We start from the raw sequence: 18,802 nt of genomic DNA, 5'->3' as shown, positions 1-18,802 counted from the left end.
CTGGTCAGTTGGGACACCTTTTTGAGTCTTGGTTGTGAAAATAAAAGGACCAAGTAAACCCAGCAAAATACTGCTTAATGCCGCTTTTTTTTTTTCCATTATCTGCGAAAGCTGGCCATCTGGTAGCCACGCCCATGTCCCGCCTTCGCTATGCTGACACGCCCCCTTGAACTTTCGCTGGCACGGTGACGGGAAAGCGGCGATGTTGTCAAAAAAGCCGCTTTCGATTATACCGATTTTGAGAGATTGCCGGCCATCTCCCGATTTATGTTGGAAGATGGCCGGCGATCACTTTTGAAAATAAGCCTGTAAGTGACCTTAGAATACTTTGGCTGGTCATCTAACACCGGTGAGTTCACCTTTGCAGTTATTCTGTTGTCATTGCAGTGTCTCGAAATTTTCAGAAGTGTAAGCGTGTCAGGTCAGGTTTCTGTTCTGGTTACAGGAAGGTCAAGTTTTGTTTTCTGTCCAGTTAAGAAAAAGGGATATCGGCCCAAGGTGGTGGCTGAAGGTCTTTTCTCTTTCTGGATTGGGGGACATTTATACCAGACGACAGCCCCCTGGGGAAAGTTTTAAAACATGGAATGTTTTGTCTGGTACTAAATTATCCAAGAAAAGATGTAAAGAGCTATCTGAAAAATTTGGTCCCAGGTTACAATGCACTGCAGTGAAAATCAGTGGCCCCAGTTAGGATGTTTTGATCATTCAAAATTGATCGCTCTAAGGGAATACTGGAGGATTCCCAGTTTAACCAAATGGATTAGTGAGATACATATAAGGCAGAGGTTGCAGAACTGACAAGTCCCTGTAATAACATCTTATCTCAGTGTTTCACTCTCAGGATTGGTTTCGGGGATACCGTCATTTCCAGTTTACCTTTTAACATTTGTATTGATGACTCAGCAGCAATATAATACAGTAGCTGTCAAAGTTACAGTAAAACCCTTATTTCCAGTTTAAAGAATCCTCGAACCCCCTCTGGGTGACGCCCCTTCTTCCTGGTTGAGGGGCTCCCGGGTCTGTGGCATCAATCCAAAACAGGAAACTGCTGAGGAGGAATGGATAATTCAAGCACATATTGGGATCAAGTGGGAAAATGAGCACGATAGGGAAGGGACACCTGTAAAAAACAAAACAACAAAAACCCTTTATATATTAAGAGCAAGCTCTTAAATTGAATCCTAGATGCCACTGGGAACCAATGAAGTATTTTTAAAGCTGGTGTAATATGATCATACCTGTCTATACCAGTCAGTATCCCACAGGTCCCTACGTTATTATATTAGCAATTAAATTTCAGTGGTCAGTGTTTCAGTTTTGACTTGACTGGATGATGCTGGGTTAGCACTCAAGCTTCACCCAATGCCCAGGTGGTCAGAGAATATGTTCAGCGATGCTATCTAGGCTGTGCCGCCAAGTATCCTTCTCACCAAGGTTCCTTCTAAACTGCACAAGAGACGTCCACCTCTACATTCCTGCCAGCAGGGGGTGCTGTTTCAGTTATCACATTTTCAACAGGCAAGCTCTGCAAGACTCCAGGGTATGAAAACATGATACTGAAGCACACGCTGGCAGGAATGCAGTTGGAAGACTCGTACAGCTTAGGGGGAAACATTGCTTCTCACCAGCACCTGCTAACTGGATAAGTGCCTTTAAATATTACCTCCTGTAAAAACTGGAAAACAGACCAGTGGCGTAGCCACAAGTGGGCCAGGGCTCACCCAACAGTAGCACATGTTTAGCGGTAGCTGGTGGGGATCCCAAGCTCCGCCAGCTGAAGACTTCCCCCTGATGGTAATGAAAACACTACTCGCCATGATACCGACCATATGCACATGCTCAGTTTTCATCGCATGCCTGCTGCAGACTGCCAAGGAAGAAAGAAGCGTTTTCCCGCCAGCTGAGATATTTTTTTGGTGGTGGTGGTGGTGGGGGGAGAACAAGTGGTGCCCACCCACTTCTTGCCTAGGCCCACCCAAAATCTGTTGTCTAGCTATGCCCCTGAAACAGACACTTTGCAGTCAGCCGCAACCACTACCACCCCAGTTCAGGGTCGGAACCCAGGGCAGAAATTAAGCAGCAGGCCCCTTCCTGCAATCTCCTCACCCACTAATACTGCCACATATAAAACATGACTTCTTCACACACGAAACACAGAAACACCTTCACCAAATACAGACCAAGGGATCAGAAATATGAACATCAAAATGAAACTAGGAACCCCAAGAACTTTAACTTGGAAAGTACTACAACACTGAAGAAATAAACACAGAAATGCACTTCCTTTTATATAGGTGGCATAACCACAGAGGACCCCCAAGCTGTGCCAGCTGAAGGCCACCTCTTCTGATCTGGCAGCCAGCGCTCTCTAAGCTTTGCAGCTGGAGGCTGGGTCCTCAAGCTGCTGCCCTCCCCACCATGAATACTCAGTTTTCATGCATGCAGAAAAATCAAGCATTCCCAGGGGTGGATCAGCAGTGGCAACAGCAGCTTAGGCATATTGCCACTGGCAGCAGAGTTTGAAGAGTTCTGGCTGTTGGAGCAGCAAAGGAAGAGGTAGTTAATTTGTACAGCGCTGCGTAACTCTAGTAGCGCTCTAGAAATATTAAGTAGTAGTAGTAGTAGTTTTCACCTGGAGATCCCTGCCAGTTCAGGTATTTACATTTTGCATTCAGACGGGGTGGGGTGGGGGGGGGGGTGCAGGGGAAAAATTGGTGCCCACCCACTTTTGAGTGGTGTAGAATGAGTAGATGTAAATCGATTTTTTTTTTACTTGTTAGAAAATTACAAAGCCTAGGGGATATTCGAGGAAATTACATGGCAATACTTAAAAAAACAAAATAGGAGGAAATATTTTTTCACTCAATGAATAGTTAAGCTCTGGAACTCTTTGTCGGAGGATGTGGTAACAGTGGTTACCGTATCTGGGTTTTAAAAAAGGTTTGGACAAATTCCTGGAGGAAAAGTCCATAGTCTGCTATTGAGACAGACATGGGAGGCAACTGCTTGCCCTGGGATTTGTAGTATGAAGTGTTGCCACGATTTGGGTTTCTGCCAGGTACTTGTGACCTGGCTTGGCCACTGTTTGTAAAACAGGATACTGGACTAGATGGACCATTGGTCTGACCCAATATGGCTACTTTTATGAGTTCAGCCCTGCCCTACCCCTTCCCCCCTGCTGGTTATACCAGTGAACACAATACAAAGACATCCGTGATACATGAATCCCCAAACATATTCCAGTTAATAAATTCAAAATAAAACACTTTTTTCTACCTTTCTCTGGACATTTTATTTTTCCATCATGTTGGTCCCAGTTTCTTCATCTAATTCTCCTTCTAGCAGCTTTTGTCCATTTGTCTTTTCTTTTCTCTCCACTCTGTTCCTGTCTCTGACATATTGATCCTTCCTATGTCTTTCTCTTTTCTGCCTCTCTATCTGTTAAAATGTCACCTTTTCTCACCCTTTTCCTTCTTTTGACTTTTTAACTTTCCATATTCTTCTGTTATTTCCTAGCGGTGCCATTTCCCATTTCACTCCTTCCCATGCTTGCTATTCCCTTCCATCTTTCATCTACCCTCCATTACAACATTTCTACCTCTGTATTCACTGCCTCTCACCAATTGTCTTGCCACCCCTTCTTGGCCTCTCCCCACATGGTTTCACCATTTCCACTATTTCCCTTCCCTCTCCCTCCCTCTTTTCTTGTAGCTCAGTATTTCCTCTCCCTGTCCTTTTTCCCCCCACATCCTCATCATCTTCCTATCCCATCTCTCGTCCTGTCTGCTACTCCCCCCTTTCCTGCTGTTGCTCCCCTACCCCACCTCACGTCAAAATCTATCCTTCCCACCCTCCCTTTGGCACCTGCCTCTCCCTCCCCTGCTTACCTGGGTCCAACACCTTTCTCCTGCTTTCCAACTGCCCTCCCATCTATCATTTCTCCCTCCCTCCCTCCCCACCACGCCTGGGTCCAACGTATTTCCATCTCTCTTCTTCCCTCCACCCCACTGTCTGCCATCTCTCTCTTCCTCCCCTCTATTCCCACCCATATCCTCTCCCAGGCATGTCCCCCTTATCTCTAAACCCCCTCCACGGTCTACTTTAAATCAGCTCAAGGTGCTCCCGCAATCTGCCACCTTCTCTCGTTCTCACCACCCAGATCCAAAGTCTCCCTCCCCTATCCTGCCTTCCTAACACTGCATTTTGTTGATGGGGGAAGGGGGGGGGGGGTCGGTAGTGCATCAGTGATTATTATACACTGCCCGAGTCTGTCCTGGCATTGTTTCTCTGCCGCAATGCATTTCTCCCAGGCTGACACAAGCAGTTGCATCAGAAGGGGGAGGAACACAGCAGAGAAACAGAACAGGACAGACGCAGGCAGTGTATAAGAATCGCTGTTGCGCTACTGACCTCCCCCCCCATCGCTGTTGCGCTACTGACCTCCCCCCCCCCCCCCACCTGTCAACAAAATGTGATGTTAGGAAGACAGGAAGGTGAGGGGAACAGAAGGAGAGCTCAGATGGGGATGGCAAGAACAGGAAGAGGTGGCAGACCATGGGGGTCCCTTGGAGCTGTAGGGCCCAGGGAACCTACCCTGTTTGCTCCCCCCCCCCCCCCCCCCCCATGCTGGCCCTGCCCCAGTTACACCAGGTGCTTATTCTCTCTTCTGATCTGAAGAAAAGGACGTTAGCTCCCAAAATCTTATCAAAGAACTGTATTAATTTAGTTCACCAAAAAGATATTTATACATTTTTGTCCACCTTTATTTCTGCACAGTGTAAAGAAGACCATGATATGAACGTGTAGGCCTACAGAATCTTTTTTACTCAGTGTTTTCTGATCTAGAAAGACACAGCTTTATAAATTAATTTTAATATCGAAATCTGTACATTAAGTAAAACTGTCACATTAAGAGCCAGAAGCAGTGAAGTTTACATGACAGAGCACACAACCACATTGAGAGAGAGATTCATCATGTCTCATAGGGGGGAGCAAAGGGGTCCATTATTTTGTTAATAATGAAAGCTCCTTCAAGGTGTCGCAGAGGTACTGTGTCTTTGGCTGTCATTGAATGGAGTCAGAATCTCACTGATTGCTTATCTCTCTGTAGCTTTCTTAGATTAGATTCCAGGAAGCACTCATTCTTTCCCAGTCTGGCACAATGTACCAAATAGTGCAGCCAATTTGCCAGCCAGCAAAATCCTAATTCTATGCAAAAGTGCCTTGGAATAATTTCCACACATTCACGATATATTGTGCTAGGCACAGCAAGGCAATAGTTACAACACAATCAAAACATTTGCCAAAGCTTAAAAATACCTCTTCCCTAATATGAAACACACACACACACAAAAAAAGCAGGTGCAGTGGCAAATAATGCGATGCAGGCCATGGCTCCTTCCTCACAGGATTCTGTTGATGAAACTTGTGTCCAGATGCACAATCAACATTCTCAAGAAGGACATTTCTTTCCTTGTGTTTTCAAAGATAACCCTGGGGTCATCCGACTGGCAACGCAGACAGTTTGGCGCCATCACCATTGCCAGGTTGTTCACATCCATCTTGGTTGTGCCAACATTCACTGGTTGTGCAAAAATCTGTAATGATGAGAAGGGGCATCAGAACAGAAAAGGAACCACAAGCCCTGGCAGGTTGGATACTAATCCAGACTCAGAAAAACTGTGAATCTCAGCATAGAAGTGACGGGTTCTCTATCTTTGTGCCAATACCCTGAGTCTTCTACTAATAAAGGCAACAGGTCCTATATCCTGCCCTGCCTCATCTCACTGGTAGTCATGATTCACTCTGTCCTTTTTTTCTGTCATGACCCCCCCTCCCCCAACAGTAAAGCAGAACAAGAAAGAAGCAGGACCCCTTCAGCAGATAAAACCAACAGGGCATTATTTAAATGCCATTTAAACCTATATGGATATTTAGCACTGGTTGGTAATTCTTGAAGGATACTATTGAAACAGGACATTCAGGGAATCCCAATAGAGAGGTTTCAACAATAGGGAAAGAAAGCCAGGAGTATTTAAAGGGAGAGCAGAGTAAAGGGTGCAAATTATGTAAGCAGCTGGTAGATGCAAGCAAAAACACAATTTTAAGTGTCTGTATACAAATGCTAGATGCCTAAAAAATAAGATGAGAGAGAGTTAAGAGTATATAGCACTAAATGAAGAGGTAGATATAATAGACATCTCGGAGACCTGGTTGAAGGAGGCCAATCAACGGGATACTGTGTTATCAGGGTACAAATTATACCACAAAGATAGAATGGATTAAATTGGGGGGGGGGGGGTAAGGTTTGTGCTATATATTAGAGGGAATTGAGTCAAACAAAATAAACATTCAGCATGAAACCAGTAGTAGAGTGGAATCCTTGTGGATAGAAATTCCATGTGTGAAGGGAAAGAGTATACTAGTAGGGGTGTACTACCATTCGCTAGGACAGAACGAACAGAAAGATGAAGAAATGTTTATAGAAATTAGGAAAGCTGGCAAAATTGGGCCGCAGTATAATAAATAGGTGATTTTAATTACCCCAATATTAACTAGATAAATGTTACATCAGGGAATGATAGGGAGGTAAAATTCCTAGATGTAATAAAGGACTGCTTCTTGGAGCAACTGGCCCAGGAAACAACAAGAGGGGGAGCTCTTTTAGATCTAGTCCTCAGTGGAATGTAGGGCATAGTTTGAGAGGTAACAGTGTTGGGTCCACTGGGAAACAGTGATCATAACGATCAAATTTGAGCTAATATCTGGAGTGAAGTTACTAAGGAAATCTACTGTGGTAGCATTTCATTTTCAAAAGGGCGACTACAATAAAATGAGGAAAATGGTTAAAAATAAGCTAAAAGGATTGGCTGCAAAGGTTATAATTTTAAATCAGGCATGGACGTTGTATTAAAAATACCATTTTGGAAGCCCAGAATAGATGCATTACACATATTAACAAAGGTGGTAAGAAGAACAAACGACAGCCAGCATGGATACAAGGTGAAGTGAAAAAGACTATCAGAGCCAAAAGAACATCTTTCAAAGCAGGGCTTAATTTGTGACGGAATGGGGTGGAACAGTGCTCTGGCACTTTCTGACCCAAGAAAGTGATGTCAATACCCATGATACTACCCCCTCCCCTCCCAATCCATTCCCAGCCTTTGAATCATCAAGCAGACAAAACTTATATGATGTTTAACTTCCAACTGCCCAATACCACAAAAGAGGCAAGAGTGATGCCCATTTGCTACTGCCATCTTTAAAATAGGATGCACTGGGCTGGGTCAATCTGCCACATAAGGGAATTTTTCCCTTATATAGCAGACTGCCCCTGCCCCTCAGAGGTAGGGCCCCTCAGAGGTAGATTTCCAGGGATGTTTCATGTTAGAGGAGAAGGGGGTAGAGGGACAAACAGAAAGAATGGGGGGGAGGGGTGCTGTTAGACTACCAAGGAAAGTACCGTATTTTTCGGACTATAAGACGCACTTTTTCCCCAAAACACTTGGGAGGAAAATGTGGGTGCGTCTTATAGTCCGAATGTAGCGTACCTGCTCGCTGTGGGGGGGGGGGGGGGGCAGGGCCGGTCTTAGGCCGAGGCGAGACCACATAGGGCCTCGCGCTCAAAGGGGCCCCGCGCTGCGCGCCTCAACTCCGCCCAGTGCTTTTTTTTGTGCAGTCCGGATCACCTGCCCACTCCCTTCCGTTCATGCACCCGTGCTCCCCGTTTTGAAATCTTTAATTTACCCGAAGTTGCGGCGAACCAGCAGTAAAAGCAGCAGGCAGGCTTGCCTTCTAGTCGCTTCCCTTCCCTCTCAGCACGTCCCACCTTCCTTTGATGTAACTTCCTTTCCGCAAGGGCGGGACGTGCTGAAAGGGAAGGGAAGTGACGAGGAGGCGAGCCTGCCTGCCTGCTGCTTTTACTTACTGCTGGTTCACTGCGACTTCGGGTATGTAAATTAAAGATTTCAAGGCAGGGAGCATGGTTGCACGAACGGAAAGTCGGGGAGCCGAGGGCGGACAGGCAGGTGGGCGGGGGTTTGAACGAATCGCTGGACATGGAGGGGAGGGCAGGGGAGAGAGGAGAATCGTTGGACATGGATGGCAGGGGAGGACAAATTCCACTGCACAGCCACACAGGTTGTGCAAAACTGCTGTCCCCATACAAGAGTGTTGCACAACCTGTGGTCCTCCATCAAATCTCCACCACACTTTTTGCTTCAAAATTTTTTTTCTTATTTTCCTCCTCTAAAATCTAGGTGCATCTTATGGTTCAGTGCGTCTTATAGTCTGAAAAATACGGTATTTCTTTTTTACCCACACCTCTCAACCAACTCTTCTATGCTACCCTGAACACGGTGCAAAGTTTTCCACACACAATGTGTGAGAACAACTTTTTTTCTGCATTGCTGCGGGATAGTTAATGATCACATTAACATGCATTTTAATGCAGTCTGCAGTAAGGAATTCTATTTGAGTTAACACCCATGCTGAAACCCTTTCTGCATTGCTATCCCATGGTAATAAATCTGTGTTAAACCCATGGTAACTGTGCAGGAAGTTTTCTTATTAAGGGCTATCTGTGCTTTGCGTGTGTGAGAGACACCAGATATTTTGTTAACATTGAACATCTGTGTAGGATTGATCTATCCTAATCCAGCCTCTTCAAGTTTTCCAGTAGGTGTAATGCTATCCTGGCCACTGAAATGTTTGTGGTGCTGCATTTTCCGAGGTAGAACTATGTGTGAGTCCTGGAGGTTAGTGTTGTTATGAGGGTAGAATTGCTTTACAGGTCTTGACTTCTGAGTGACTTTTGTAGGATCTTCTATTACTTCACACTATGGAACTGGATTTTGGATTTGGATTGCAGGACAGTATATTAGTGGCTATAGCGACTGGATAGATCTTAGGCTTGAGGGTTCTCTCCCCTTAAAGCAAAGGGCCAAAGACGGGAAAGGGTGGACCAGAAGACAAGGTTTGAGCTGGGAAGGGGGTTTTATACTCTCCAGGAGTAAAATTGAAATTGGTTAAGACATACTGATTTCTTGGTAATACTGTGGAGGGTGCTGGAAAAACATGAATACAAACTGTAAGGGACTACAATTACATGTCACATGATTCATGCTACTGCTAAAATGTATACAGGTCAAGCGAAATGTTTGGAGAGCCTCACCTATCAGCACACACCTTCCAAGGGACAGCAGTACTTTCTGGATGTAGTCCTATGGAGCAATGCTAGTTGTGACTGTGGTATCAAATATATATAAATGCGAACTGTGAAAAATTGCAGGAAGACCTTAGGAAATTGGAAGACTGGGCATCCAAATGGCAGATTTAATTTTAACGTGGACAAATGCAAAGTGATGCACATTGGGAAGAATAATCCAAATCATAGTTACCTGATGCTAGGATTCACCCCAGGTCAGCACCCAAGAAGACAACCTAGGTGTCATTGTAGACAATATACTGAAATCTTCTGCCCAGTGTGCGACAGAAGTAAAAAAAAGCAAACAGGATGCTAGGAATTATTAGGAAAGTGATGAGAAAATAAGGTGAGGTCACACCATAGAGCAACACAGAGGCATTATAATATTTTTGGACTTGGGTATTGTGTTCAATTCTGGACACTGTATCTCAAAAAAGATACAGTGGAGTTAGAAAAGGTTCAAAGAAGAGTGACAAAAATGATAAAGGGGATGGAACTCCTCTCATATGAGGAAAGGCTAAAGAAGTTAGGACTTTTCAGCTTGGAAAAGACATGGCTAAGGGAGGTATGATTGAGATCTACAAAAATCCTGAGTGGAATAGAATGGGTAAAAGTGAATCAAATTTTTTACTCTTTCAAAATAGATCCAAGACTAGGAAACTCTTAATGAATTTACATGAAGTACTTTTAAAACAAATAGGAGGAAATATTTTTTCCCTCAATGAATAGTTAAGCTCTGGAACTCATTGCTGGAGGATGTGGAAATAGCGGTTAGCATATCTGGGTTTATAAAAGGTTTGGACACATTCCTGAAGGAAAAGTCCATAGTGTCTGCAATGGAGACGAACAGGGGGAAGCCACTGCTTGCCCTGGGATTCCGCATGGAATGTTGCTACTCTTTGGGATTCCGCATGGAATGTTGCCACAATTTGGGTTTCTGCCAGGTACTTGTGACCTGGATTGGCCACTGTTGGAAACAGGATTCTGGGTTAGATGGACCATTGGTCTGACCCAGTATGGGAATTCTTATGTTTTTTTTTGTTGTTGTTTTGTTACATTTGTACCCCGCGCTTTCCCACTCATGGCAGGCTCAATGCGGCTTACATGGGCCAATGGAGGGTTAAGTGACTTGCCCAGAGTCACAAGGAGCTGCCTGTGCCTGAAGTGGGAATCGAACCCAGTTCCCCAGGACCAAAGTCCACCACCCTAACCACTAGGCCACTCCTCCACTAGGTGATACTCTTATTTTTTACATTTCTTATATACTGCCTGCAAGTCAAAAGCTTTCAAACTTTGAATATCAGGCCCTACGTTTTTGATAGAGTGAGACAGGATTGAATCGACAACCACAACCCCTGATGAGCATGACAGAAAGAACGCACAAAGTACATAAGTACATAAGTAGTGCCATACTGGGAAAGACCAAAGGTCCATCTAGCCCAGCATCCTGTCACCGACAGTGGCCAATCCAGGTCAAGGGCACCTGGCACGCTCCCCAAACGTAAAAACATTCCAGACAAGTTATACCTAAAAATGCGGAATTTTTCCAAGTCCATTTAATAGCGGTCTATGGACCAGAGGATCAGGACTGCCAGTGAGATAAGGCAGCAGAGGATGCTGAACCGGTTGTCTCCATTACTAGATGGTCAGGGCATTGGTACAAAGATAGAGAACCTGTAACTTTAGGACTAGATTCTCAGGAGGATTAAGAGGAAGAGGGAGGCTCGTAGTGTGATACAGAGTTTGTCACCTGAAGGACTGGATTGTTCAAGGCACTGGAATTTTCAGGTGATGGAACAGATCAGCTAATATCCAGTAGGCAATGGGATAGTCGACATTAAATACATAAAACAACATACAGATAGATGATAATGAACGTACCATAATTAATCATTCAAGTTCCCAACAAAAGAGAGGTGTGTGTATCCTGAATCCTAGTGACTAGGCTCCCAGGATGGACTTCACTCCTGGGAGTACTAGAACTCATCTAGACTACTGTTCTGCAAAGGAAGGCCCATGTGGACCTCTACGGTGGCCCCCGTCAATCCCCCCTGGACACTCCTCCAGACACCCTGGATCACAACGCTCCCCTGAACATCCCCAAACTCCATTTAATTTCTAAAAGCAGGAGCAACGGCTGATCAATCCTGCCTCTGGTGCCATCTTTCAAAATGGCTGGACCTAGTCCCTAGTGGTGGCATGTTCCGACATACCGCTACGGACCAGTCTGTCAAATAATGCACCACTAAGAGTTAGGCTCCACCATTTTGAAAGATGGTGATGCTGAACCAGACCCACTTCTAAAGACCTTTAGATGTGAGTCTAAGTCAGCATCAGGGGGTGTCCAGTGGAGGAAGGTAAAGGAGAAGAAGAGATGCTGAACATAGTGGGGGGAGGAAGATAAGAGAAATATGCTGGGCATGGGGGGGGGGGGGGGAGAGAGAGAAAGAGAGAGAGAGATGCTGGCCCTGGGAAGGTACAATGAGATGCTGGACCTAGTTGTGTGTGGGGGGGGGGGGGGGGGAGAGAAATATGCTGGGCATGGGAGGGGAGGTAGGAAGAGGAGAGGAGAGAGAAGAGAGGAGAAGAGAAGAGAAGAGAGAGAGAGATGCTGGCCCTGGGAAGGTACAATGAGATGCTGGACCTAGTTGTGTGTGTGTGTGGGGGGGGGGGGGGGACAACTTTCAGAGACACAGATTGATAGGAATGGATGTCATTGACATACAGTGTCATGGCCCCTTATGGGGAGACGTTCATCAGCTGTCCTTCAGCTGTTTGGATCCAAGACAGCCCCAACTTAAAAATCCATGCGCGGCAGGAATAAGGAACAGGATTAAGCAGAGTGTCCCCCATTATCACTCTTCTTCAAACAGATGCTCAGATTGAGAAAAAGGCCTTTCTCCAGAATCAGAAACGGTACATTACCTGCAGAAAGTGTATGAGGTAACACAGGACCAGTTTATTCAGCTCAGGCAATAACTGCACCACAGCCACAGCAGCATCGGGATTCTCATAGTTACTAACGCACTGCTTATAAAATTGCTTAGGGATGAGGGGTTCCTCTAGTTCCCGGTACCACAGTTTCAGCAGAGATGCTAAAGGAACAGAAAGGGAGATTTAGCACAACAGCTGTATATATTACCACTGGTACTAAGGAAGTGCATTGCAGGGTTTGGTTAAGATAGTACTGTGCAAGGTGAAAGATGATGATGTGCTGTAATGTGTCATACAATAATCATGGACTTCAGTGTGTGGTACTGCTATACTTTGCTAGGCTATAATTAGAATATAAGACACAGAACAGTTCAAACTAGATACAACACATCTAGGGTTCAAATACTCAGCAGCTACTCTGTAGAACCCTGAAAATAAAACAAATCTCAAATGGACAATTCTGACCATAACATTGAATAGCTTTCATTTAAACTAGAGGCACCACCCCCTTTCCCAAATATTAATTTGATTGTTCATAGGTTATGCTTAATACACTTGAAATACTGGCAACAAATCTTCTAGAGAATATCACTATAGGAAGTTAAATAAATCTGATTTTTATAAGAAAGTGTGATTATGTATAGAATGTTTGTACGTTTGGGAAGCTTGCCAGGTGCCCTTGGCCTGGATTGGCCGCTGTCATGGACAGGATGCTGGGCTCGATGGACCCTTGGTCTTTTCCCAGTGTGGCATTACTTATGTACTTATGAGACAGATCTTTCTACTTATTAACCCATTCCTTGTTTCAGTGTTAATTCCAGGTCAGTCTGAAATAAGACTGTTGCTATTAGGGAGTGGATTGCCAACTACATCCAGATTTGCCTGACAAGATTGATTTCGTTTATCCCACTGCATGCAGGGACCTGTAGCCTTGCTTTCTGGGGGGAATGAAATGGGCAAATCAGAACTACCAGTCCCTGCATTCAATTGATCAACCCTGTCAGGTGAATCTGGATCTACTTGGCAACCTTAACTGGACTCAGTCCGATAGGGTTACAAACAAATGATGATCCCATTTTGTAAGACTTGTGGCCCATTAGGCTATAAAATGTTGTGTTTACCTCATGAAGGTCAAAGAGGGATTGGCATAGCTCTAATGTATGAGTATAAGGAGTTTTTTTTCATGGTTTCACTATGAGATGCCTCAAGTAAGCCAGAGCTGGAAATACTGGTTTGTGATATAGTAGATAAATCCATTTGATGTTCTTTTATGTGACTCCTCAAAGCCCTCACATGTTAAGGGAACAATTCTGGAAACCAATTTTATGGTTAGATTGTTCTACCTTAAAATTTGTGCTTAAATGGAAAGTACAATCAGAAGATCAATTTGTGAAAGTTATCTTACAAGAGGTAAAATTGAAAAAGGTCTCTTCTGAAGATAGATACAGTCATGTGTCTGATTTAGGAAATCCTGTTTTAGGGATATTTGCCTTACTCAAATTATATAATATGAATATTAGGCCATTGTACCCTGCTTTGAGCTGATAGTTCCGGTGAAGCAAAATAAAAATGTTGTAATTAAATTACATTAAACTTTTAAAAAAGAAATGGAAAGTCGGTCTCATTCCTCCTCTTCCCTAATCCTCGTAATGATACAGCCATATTGAATCCTATGGTCTATACTTAGGGAAATGGACAGTGGAGGTTAGTGAGTTCAGCCCCTCCTTGTCTCATTCTGCCCTCCTCGAAGTCTCCTTCTTGCTGTTGAGGTGCTGATAGGAGAAGCCTGCCCTTGTCTTCTCTGTACACTCAGCAGAAAATGCTAGTCTGTTCCTTGGTCTTGGGGTGCTCATGATTATGGCAGTCTGCTTTTAGGTAGCCCCTAGCAAGAAAGCCAAGTTCAGTCTCAGAGGAAAGGGAAAAGGGGTAAAAAGAACTCCATTATTTATTTTATTTTACATTTATATCCTGCATTAGCCCTGTGGGGAAATCTTGCCTGACCAATTTACTTCAATTCTTTGAAGGAGTGAACAAACATGTGGACAAAGGGGAGCCGGTTGATATTGTGTATCTGGATTTTCAAAAGGCGTTTGACAAGGTACCTCATGAAAGGCTACAGAGGAAATTGGAGGGTCATGGGATAGGAGGAAATGTCCTATTTTGGATTAAAAACTGGTTGAAGGATAGGAAACAGAGAGTGGGGTTAAATGAGCAGTATTCACAATGGAGAAGGGTAGTTAGTGGGGTTCCTCAGGGGTCTGTGCTAGGACCGCTGCTTTTTAACATATTTATAAATGATTTAGAGATGGGAGTAACTAGCGAGGTAATTAAATTTGCTGATGACACAAAGTTATTCAAAGTCGTTAACTCGCAACAGGATTGTGAAAAATTACAGAAGGACTTTATGAGACTGGGAGACTGGGCGGCTAAATGGCAGATGACGTTTAATGTGAGCAAGTGCAAGGTGATGCATGTGGGGAAAAAAGAACCCGAATTATAGCTACGTCATGCAAGGTTCCACGTTAGGAGTTACGGACCAAGAAAGGGATCTGGGTGTCGTCGTCGATAACACACTGAAACCTTCTGCTCAGTGTGCTGCTGCGGCTAGGAAAGCGAATAGAATGTTGGGTATTATTAGGAAAGGTATGGAAAACAGGTGTGAGGATGTTATAATGCCGTTGTATCCCTCCATGGTGCGACCGCACCTTGAGTATTGTGTTCAATTCTGGTCGCCGCATCTCAAGAAAGATATAGTAGAATTGGAAAAGGTACAGCGAAGGGCGACTAAAATGATAGCGGGGATGGGACGACTTCCCTATGAAGAAAGACTAAGGAGGCTAGGGCTATTCAGCTTGGAGAAGAGACGGCTGAGGGGAGACATGATAGAGGTATATAAAATAATGAGTGGAGTGGAACAGGTGGATGTGAAGCGTCTGTTCACGCTTTCCAAAAATACTAAGACTAGGGGGCATGTGATGAAACTACAGTTTAGTAAATTTAAAACAAATCGGAGAAAATTTTTCTTCACCCAACGCATAATTAAACTCTGGAATTTGTTGCTGGAGAACGTGGTGAAGGCGGTTAGCTTGGCAGAGTTTAAAAAGGGGTTAGACGATTTCCTAAAGGACAAGTCCATAAACCACTACTAAATGGACTTGGGAAAAATCCACAATTCCAGGAATAACATGTATAGAATGTTTGTACGTTTGGGAAGCTTGCCAGGTGCCCTTGGCCTGGATTGGCCGCTGCCGTGGACAAGGTGCTGGGCTCGATGGACCCTTGGTCTTTTCCCAGTATGGCATTACTTATGTACTTATGACCAGAACTCAGGTTCAATGTGGCTTACATAACAATTAGAAAAGTATTTTCATATAGAAAAGTTAAAAGTAGTATAAAGGCACGACGCCTCCTTAATCCTCCAGTGGTTGCTGGCCCCCTCCCTCTCTCCCCCTGAAAGTGAAACTGGATGGGGATACCAGGCTCAATGACAGCTTCATGTATTATGGGTATTCTTAACAAAGCAGGAAGCAAGTCTGAGGAGTAGCCTAGTGGTTAGTGCAGGGACTGTAAACCAAGGGACCCAAGTTCAAATCCCACCTCAACTCTAATTTGTTTTTTTATTCTGAACCTTCCAGAAACAGAAAAATACCCACTGTACCTAAATATATGAACCACTTGCAAGCCTGTAAGCTATTGAAGTGGTGTACATTCAGGTACAATTACAAAACAACAGAGTTAAATTGAGATGTGAACCTGGGTCCCTTGGTTTAAAGTTCACTGAACTAACCATTAGGTTGCCCCTCTGCTCTGCCATTTTCTAAGAATGCTGCCATTCAGACATCCATGTCCCTTGTTTTCCCCAGTTCATAATTTGGACATTCCATTTTGTAAAATGGCTGTTCATACTAGACCTCTCCAGCAAACAGACGTTCATCTCATGTATTTTCGAACTGCAAATCTCAGTGTATTTCCTGTTCGTAAATACATGCAAGATGGACGTCCGTTTGGGACTTTCTAATGTTGACATCCCTATTCTGACTTGGATATGCTTTTGAAAATGTCCCCGATTTCTAAACAATGATGGACAAGATATGGGGTTCATGAAGGATATTTACCAGAGAATTAGTTGCCTGTGAACAGATCTCTGTGTTTGAACGCGCATGATCAGATCAGATCAGATCATCGATGGGATGCTAATGTGAAGTTCTACTTATTCCTAATGTGTGAGCGTCTGCAGTCTACACAGACCTAGGCCAGAGCAGCAACTGGCTGAACAACTGCCATTACATAGATTTTTTTTATTTTTATTACATTTGTACCCCGCGCTTTCCCACTCATGGCAGGCTCAAAGCAGCTTACATGGGGCAATGGAGGGTTAAGTGCCCAGAGTCACAAGGAGCTGCCTGTGCCTGAAGTGGGAATCGAATTCAGTTCCTCAGGACCAAAGTCCACCACCCTAACCACTAGGCCACTCCTCCACTGTTGCTACTATTTGAGATTCTACATGGAATGTTGCTATTCCACTAGCAACATTCCATGTAGAAGTCGGCCCTTGCAGATCACCAATGTGGCTGCTGTGATAAGTAAGAGGGTGTCCTATACGGTGTAGGCCACTAGAGGGCGATAGAAGGTGGAGGTCGCTAGGACCGGGAAGAGCCCTGGGAGGTCCACAGGTGCAGGCGGTTATGGGCTGGGTCCTGTGTAGCTAATTAACCACTTTATACCCCACCTGAGTGGTGAAAGGAAGGGAAGTGAGCTAGCAGCAGAAGAAGAGAGAGCCCCTGAAAGATACTGGCTAACCTTATGGACTTGGGGTGGACTGGGTGTCCAAAGGAGATCAGCAGGCTGAAAGTCCTGGGGTAAGAAGTCCCTAAAGCATTAGTGTTTGACTGTGTGTCCTCAGTACTTATAGGAACTGTGTGTTCAGTGGAGGGACTATGTGTCCAAAGAAGAAAAGACTGTGTGTCCGGAACTGGGTGTTCAAAGGGGGGACTGTGTGTCCAAAGAAGAAAAGACTGTGTGTCTCGAACTGTGTGTTCAAAGAGGGGGGACTGTGTGTCCAGAACTGTGGGTTCAAAGGGGGGACTGTGTGTCCAAAGTACTGAGAGAAGCAGGCTGCAAAGCCTGGGGTTGAGAGTCCCCAAAGTATTGGTGTAGTACTGAGCCCATGTATCTGTGTGGGGATGCTCAGTGTGAAGATCTATGAAAGTATAAAGTATTAAGCTAGAAGAAGCGTGCCCAGGGGCTGGAATAAAGAGTTGCCCGAGAAATATGCAGTTGGTGAGACCTGTTTAATTTGCTTAGTGGGAACCAGGTCACCCTGAGCGAGAAGGGGTAGCACACTAATTTGCATATGATCTGCATATTGAGAACCAGGTCACCCTGAGTGAGAAGGGGGATATCACACCGCGCAGGCTTCTGCTTCTGTGAGTCTCACAGAAACAGAAGCCTGCGCAGCCTTCTACATGGAATGTTGCTAGTGGAATAGCAACATTCCATGTAGAATCTCCAATAGTATCTTTTCTTTTTTGTTACATTTGTACCCCGCGTTTTCCCACTCACGGTAGGCTCAATGCGGTTTACATATTGTATACAGGTACTTATTTGTACCTGGGGCAATGGAGGGTTAAGTGACTTGCCCAGAGTCACAAGGAGCTGCCTGTGCCTGAAGTGGGAATCAAACTCAGTTCCTCAGTTCCCCAGGACCAAAGTCCACCACCCTAAGCACTAGGCCACTCCTGCTGATAAAAGACCAGGCTGTAATCTCTTTACCTGGAATAGTAGGGTCTTCTAGGTTGTCTGGAATCTGCCACTGATCCACCTGCAGCTTCAGTGCATTCACCTCATCAATGTCTCCAGGAATGCTGAACAAAAGAAAAAGGGATTTAAGATCCAGCATGAATGACCAGAGGCTGTGCAATCCCACTTGAACGTGCTTCAGGCTACGATTGTCAAAATGATCACATCTGCTGCTCTCGGTGACAGCAGGTCCAGGAGTTCCCACATGCAATGCTCCATTTCACAGGAAGGCTAGAAATTGAGATGTGAAGATGGAAGAGAATGACAGATGAGATAAGCTGGAAATCTCCACCTGCCTCAATACGGGGGAGGGGGGGCATGCAGTCAGGAAGGAACCTGTGCATTCTCCCTATGTTTCGGTATAAGGAAATCTGAAAGTTTGGCGTTTAATCATTTTCTAGCCGATATTCAAAAGTATTTTACCAGCCAGGAATGGCACCTAGACAGTTAAATACCCTCAAGCCGGCTACCCGCTGATATTCAGCAGGACATAACCGGCTATCTGCTGCTGAATATCCCTGTCAGCGACTGGTTACGTTTAGTGGCCAGATAGACCTGCGTAAATAGCAGGCCTACCTTTGGCCACTATAACTTAGCTTAACCGGCAATGTTTGTGGCACCCACAAAAAAGGCAAAAATTCAATGCTGGTGGTCGGATACGGCTCCAGCACTGAATTTCTGGGTTCAGCAGAGACCACGGAAATGAGCTCCTCTATTTTTCACTGTCTCAATATCAGCCTTGTAATAAATAGAAGCAGGATTGGTTTACCATCTTGTCCCCCCTCACGTAATCCCTATTTTAAAAAAGGGTTCCAGGGGTGATCCAGGAAACTAAAGACTAGAAATCCTAATGTCAGTGCCAGG

General features: G+C 44.7%; 1 protein-coding gene across 2 annotated transcripts in view; it reads right to left on the bottom strand.

The window, feature by feature from the left end:
* Positions 1 to 5,109: 5,109 nt before the first annotated feature.
* The window catches only part of LOC115476102 (rho GTPase-activating protein 39-like), a 70,086-nt gene continuing 56,393 nt past the window's right edge, over positions 5,110 to 18,802 (bottom strand). For both annotated transcript variants that reach the window (XM_030212257.1, XM_030212256.1), the window contains exons 8-10: positions 17,912 to 18,003; positions 12,131 to 12,300; positions 5,110 to 5,597 (exon numbers count right to left, since the gene is read on the bottom strand). In XM_030212257.1, coding sequence (XP_030068117.1) covers positions 5,403 to 5,597; positions 12,131 to 12,300; positions 17,912 to 18,003 — 457 coding nt within the window. In that variant the 3' untranslated portion in view covers positions 5,110 to 5,402. The remainder of the gene's footprint in view (positions 5,598 to 12,130; positions 12,301 to 17,911; positions 18,004 to 18,802) is intronic.

The sequence above is a fragment of the Microcaecilia unicolor genome, chromosome 8 (genome assembly GCF_901765095.1).
Source record: "Microcaecilia unicolor chromosome 8, aMicUni1.1, whole genome shotgun sequence".
Lineage (NCBI taxonomy): Eukaryota > Metazoa > Chordata > Amphibia > Gymnophiona > Siphonopidae > Microcaecilia > Microcaecilia unicolor.
The sequence above is the reverse complement of the archived record's forward strand: the minus strand, read 5'-3'. Positions and strand labels throughout refer to the sequence as shown.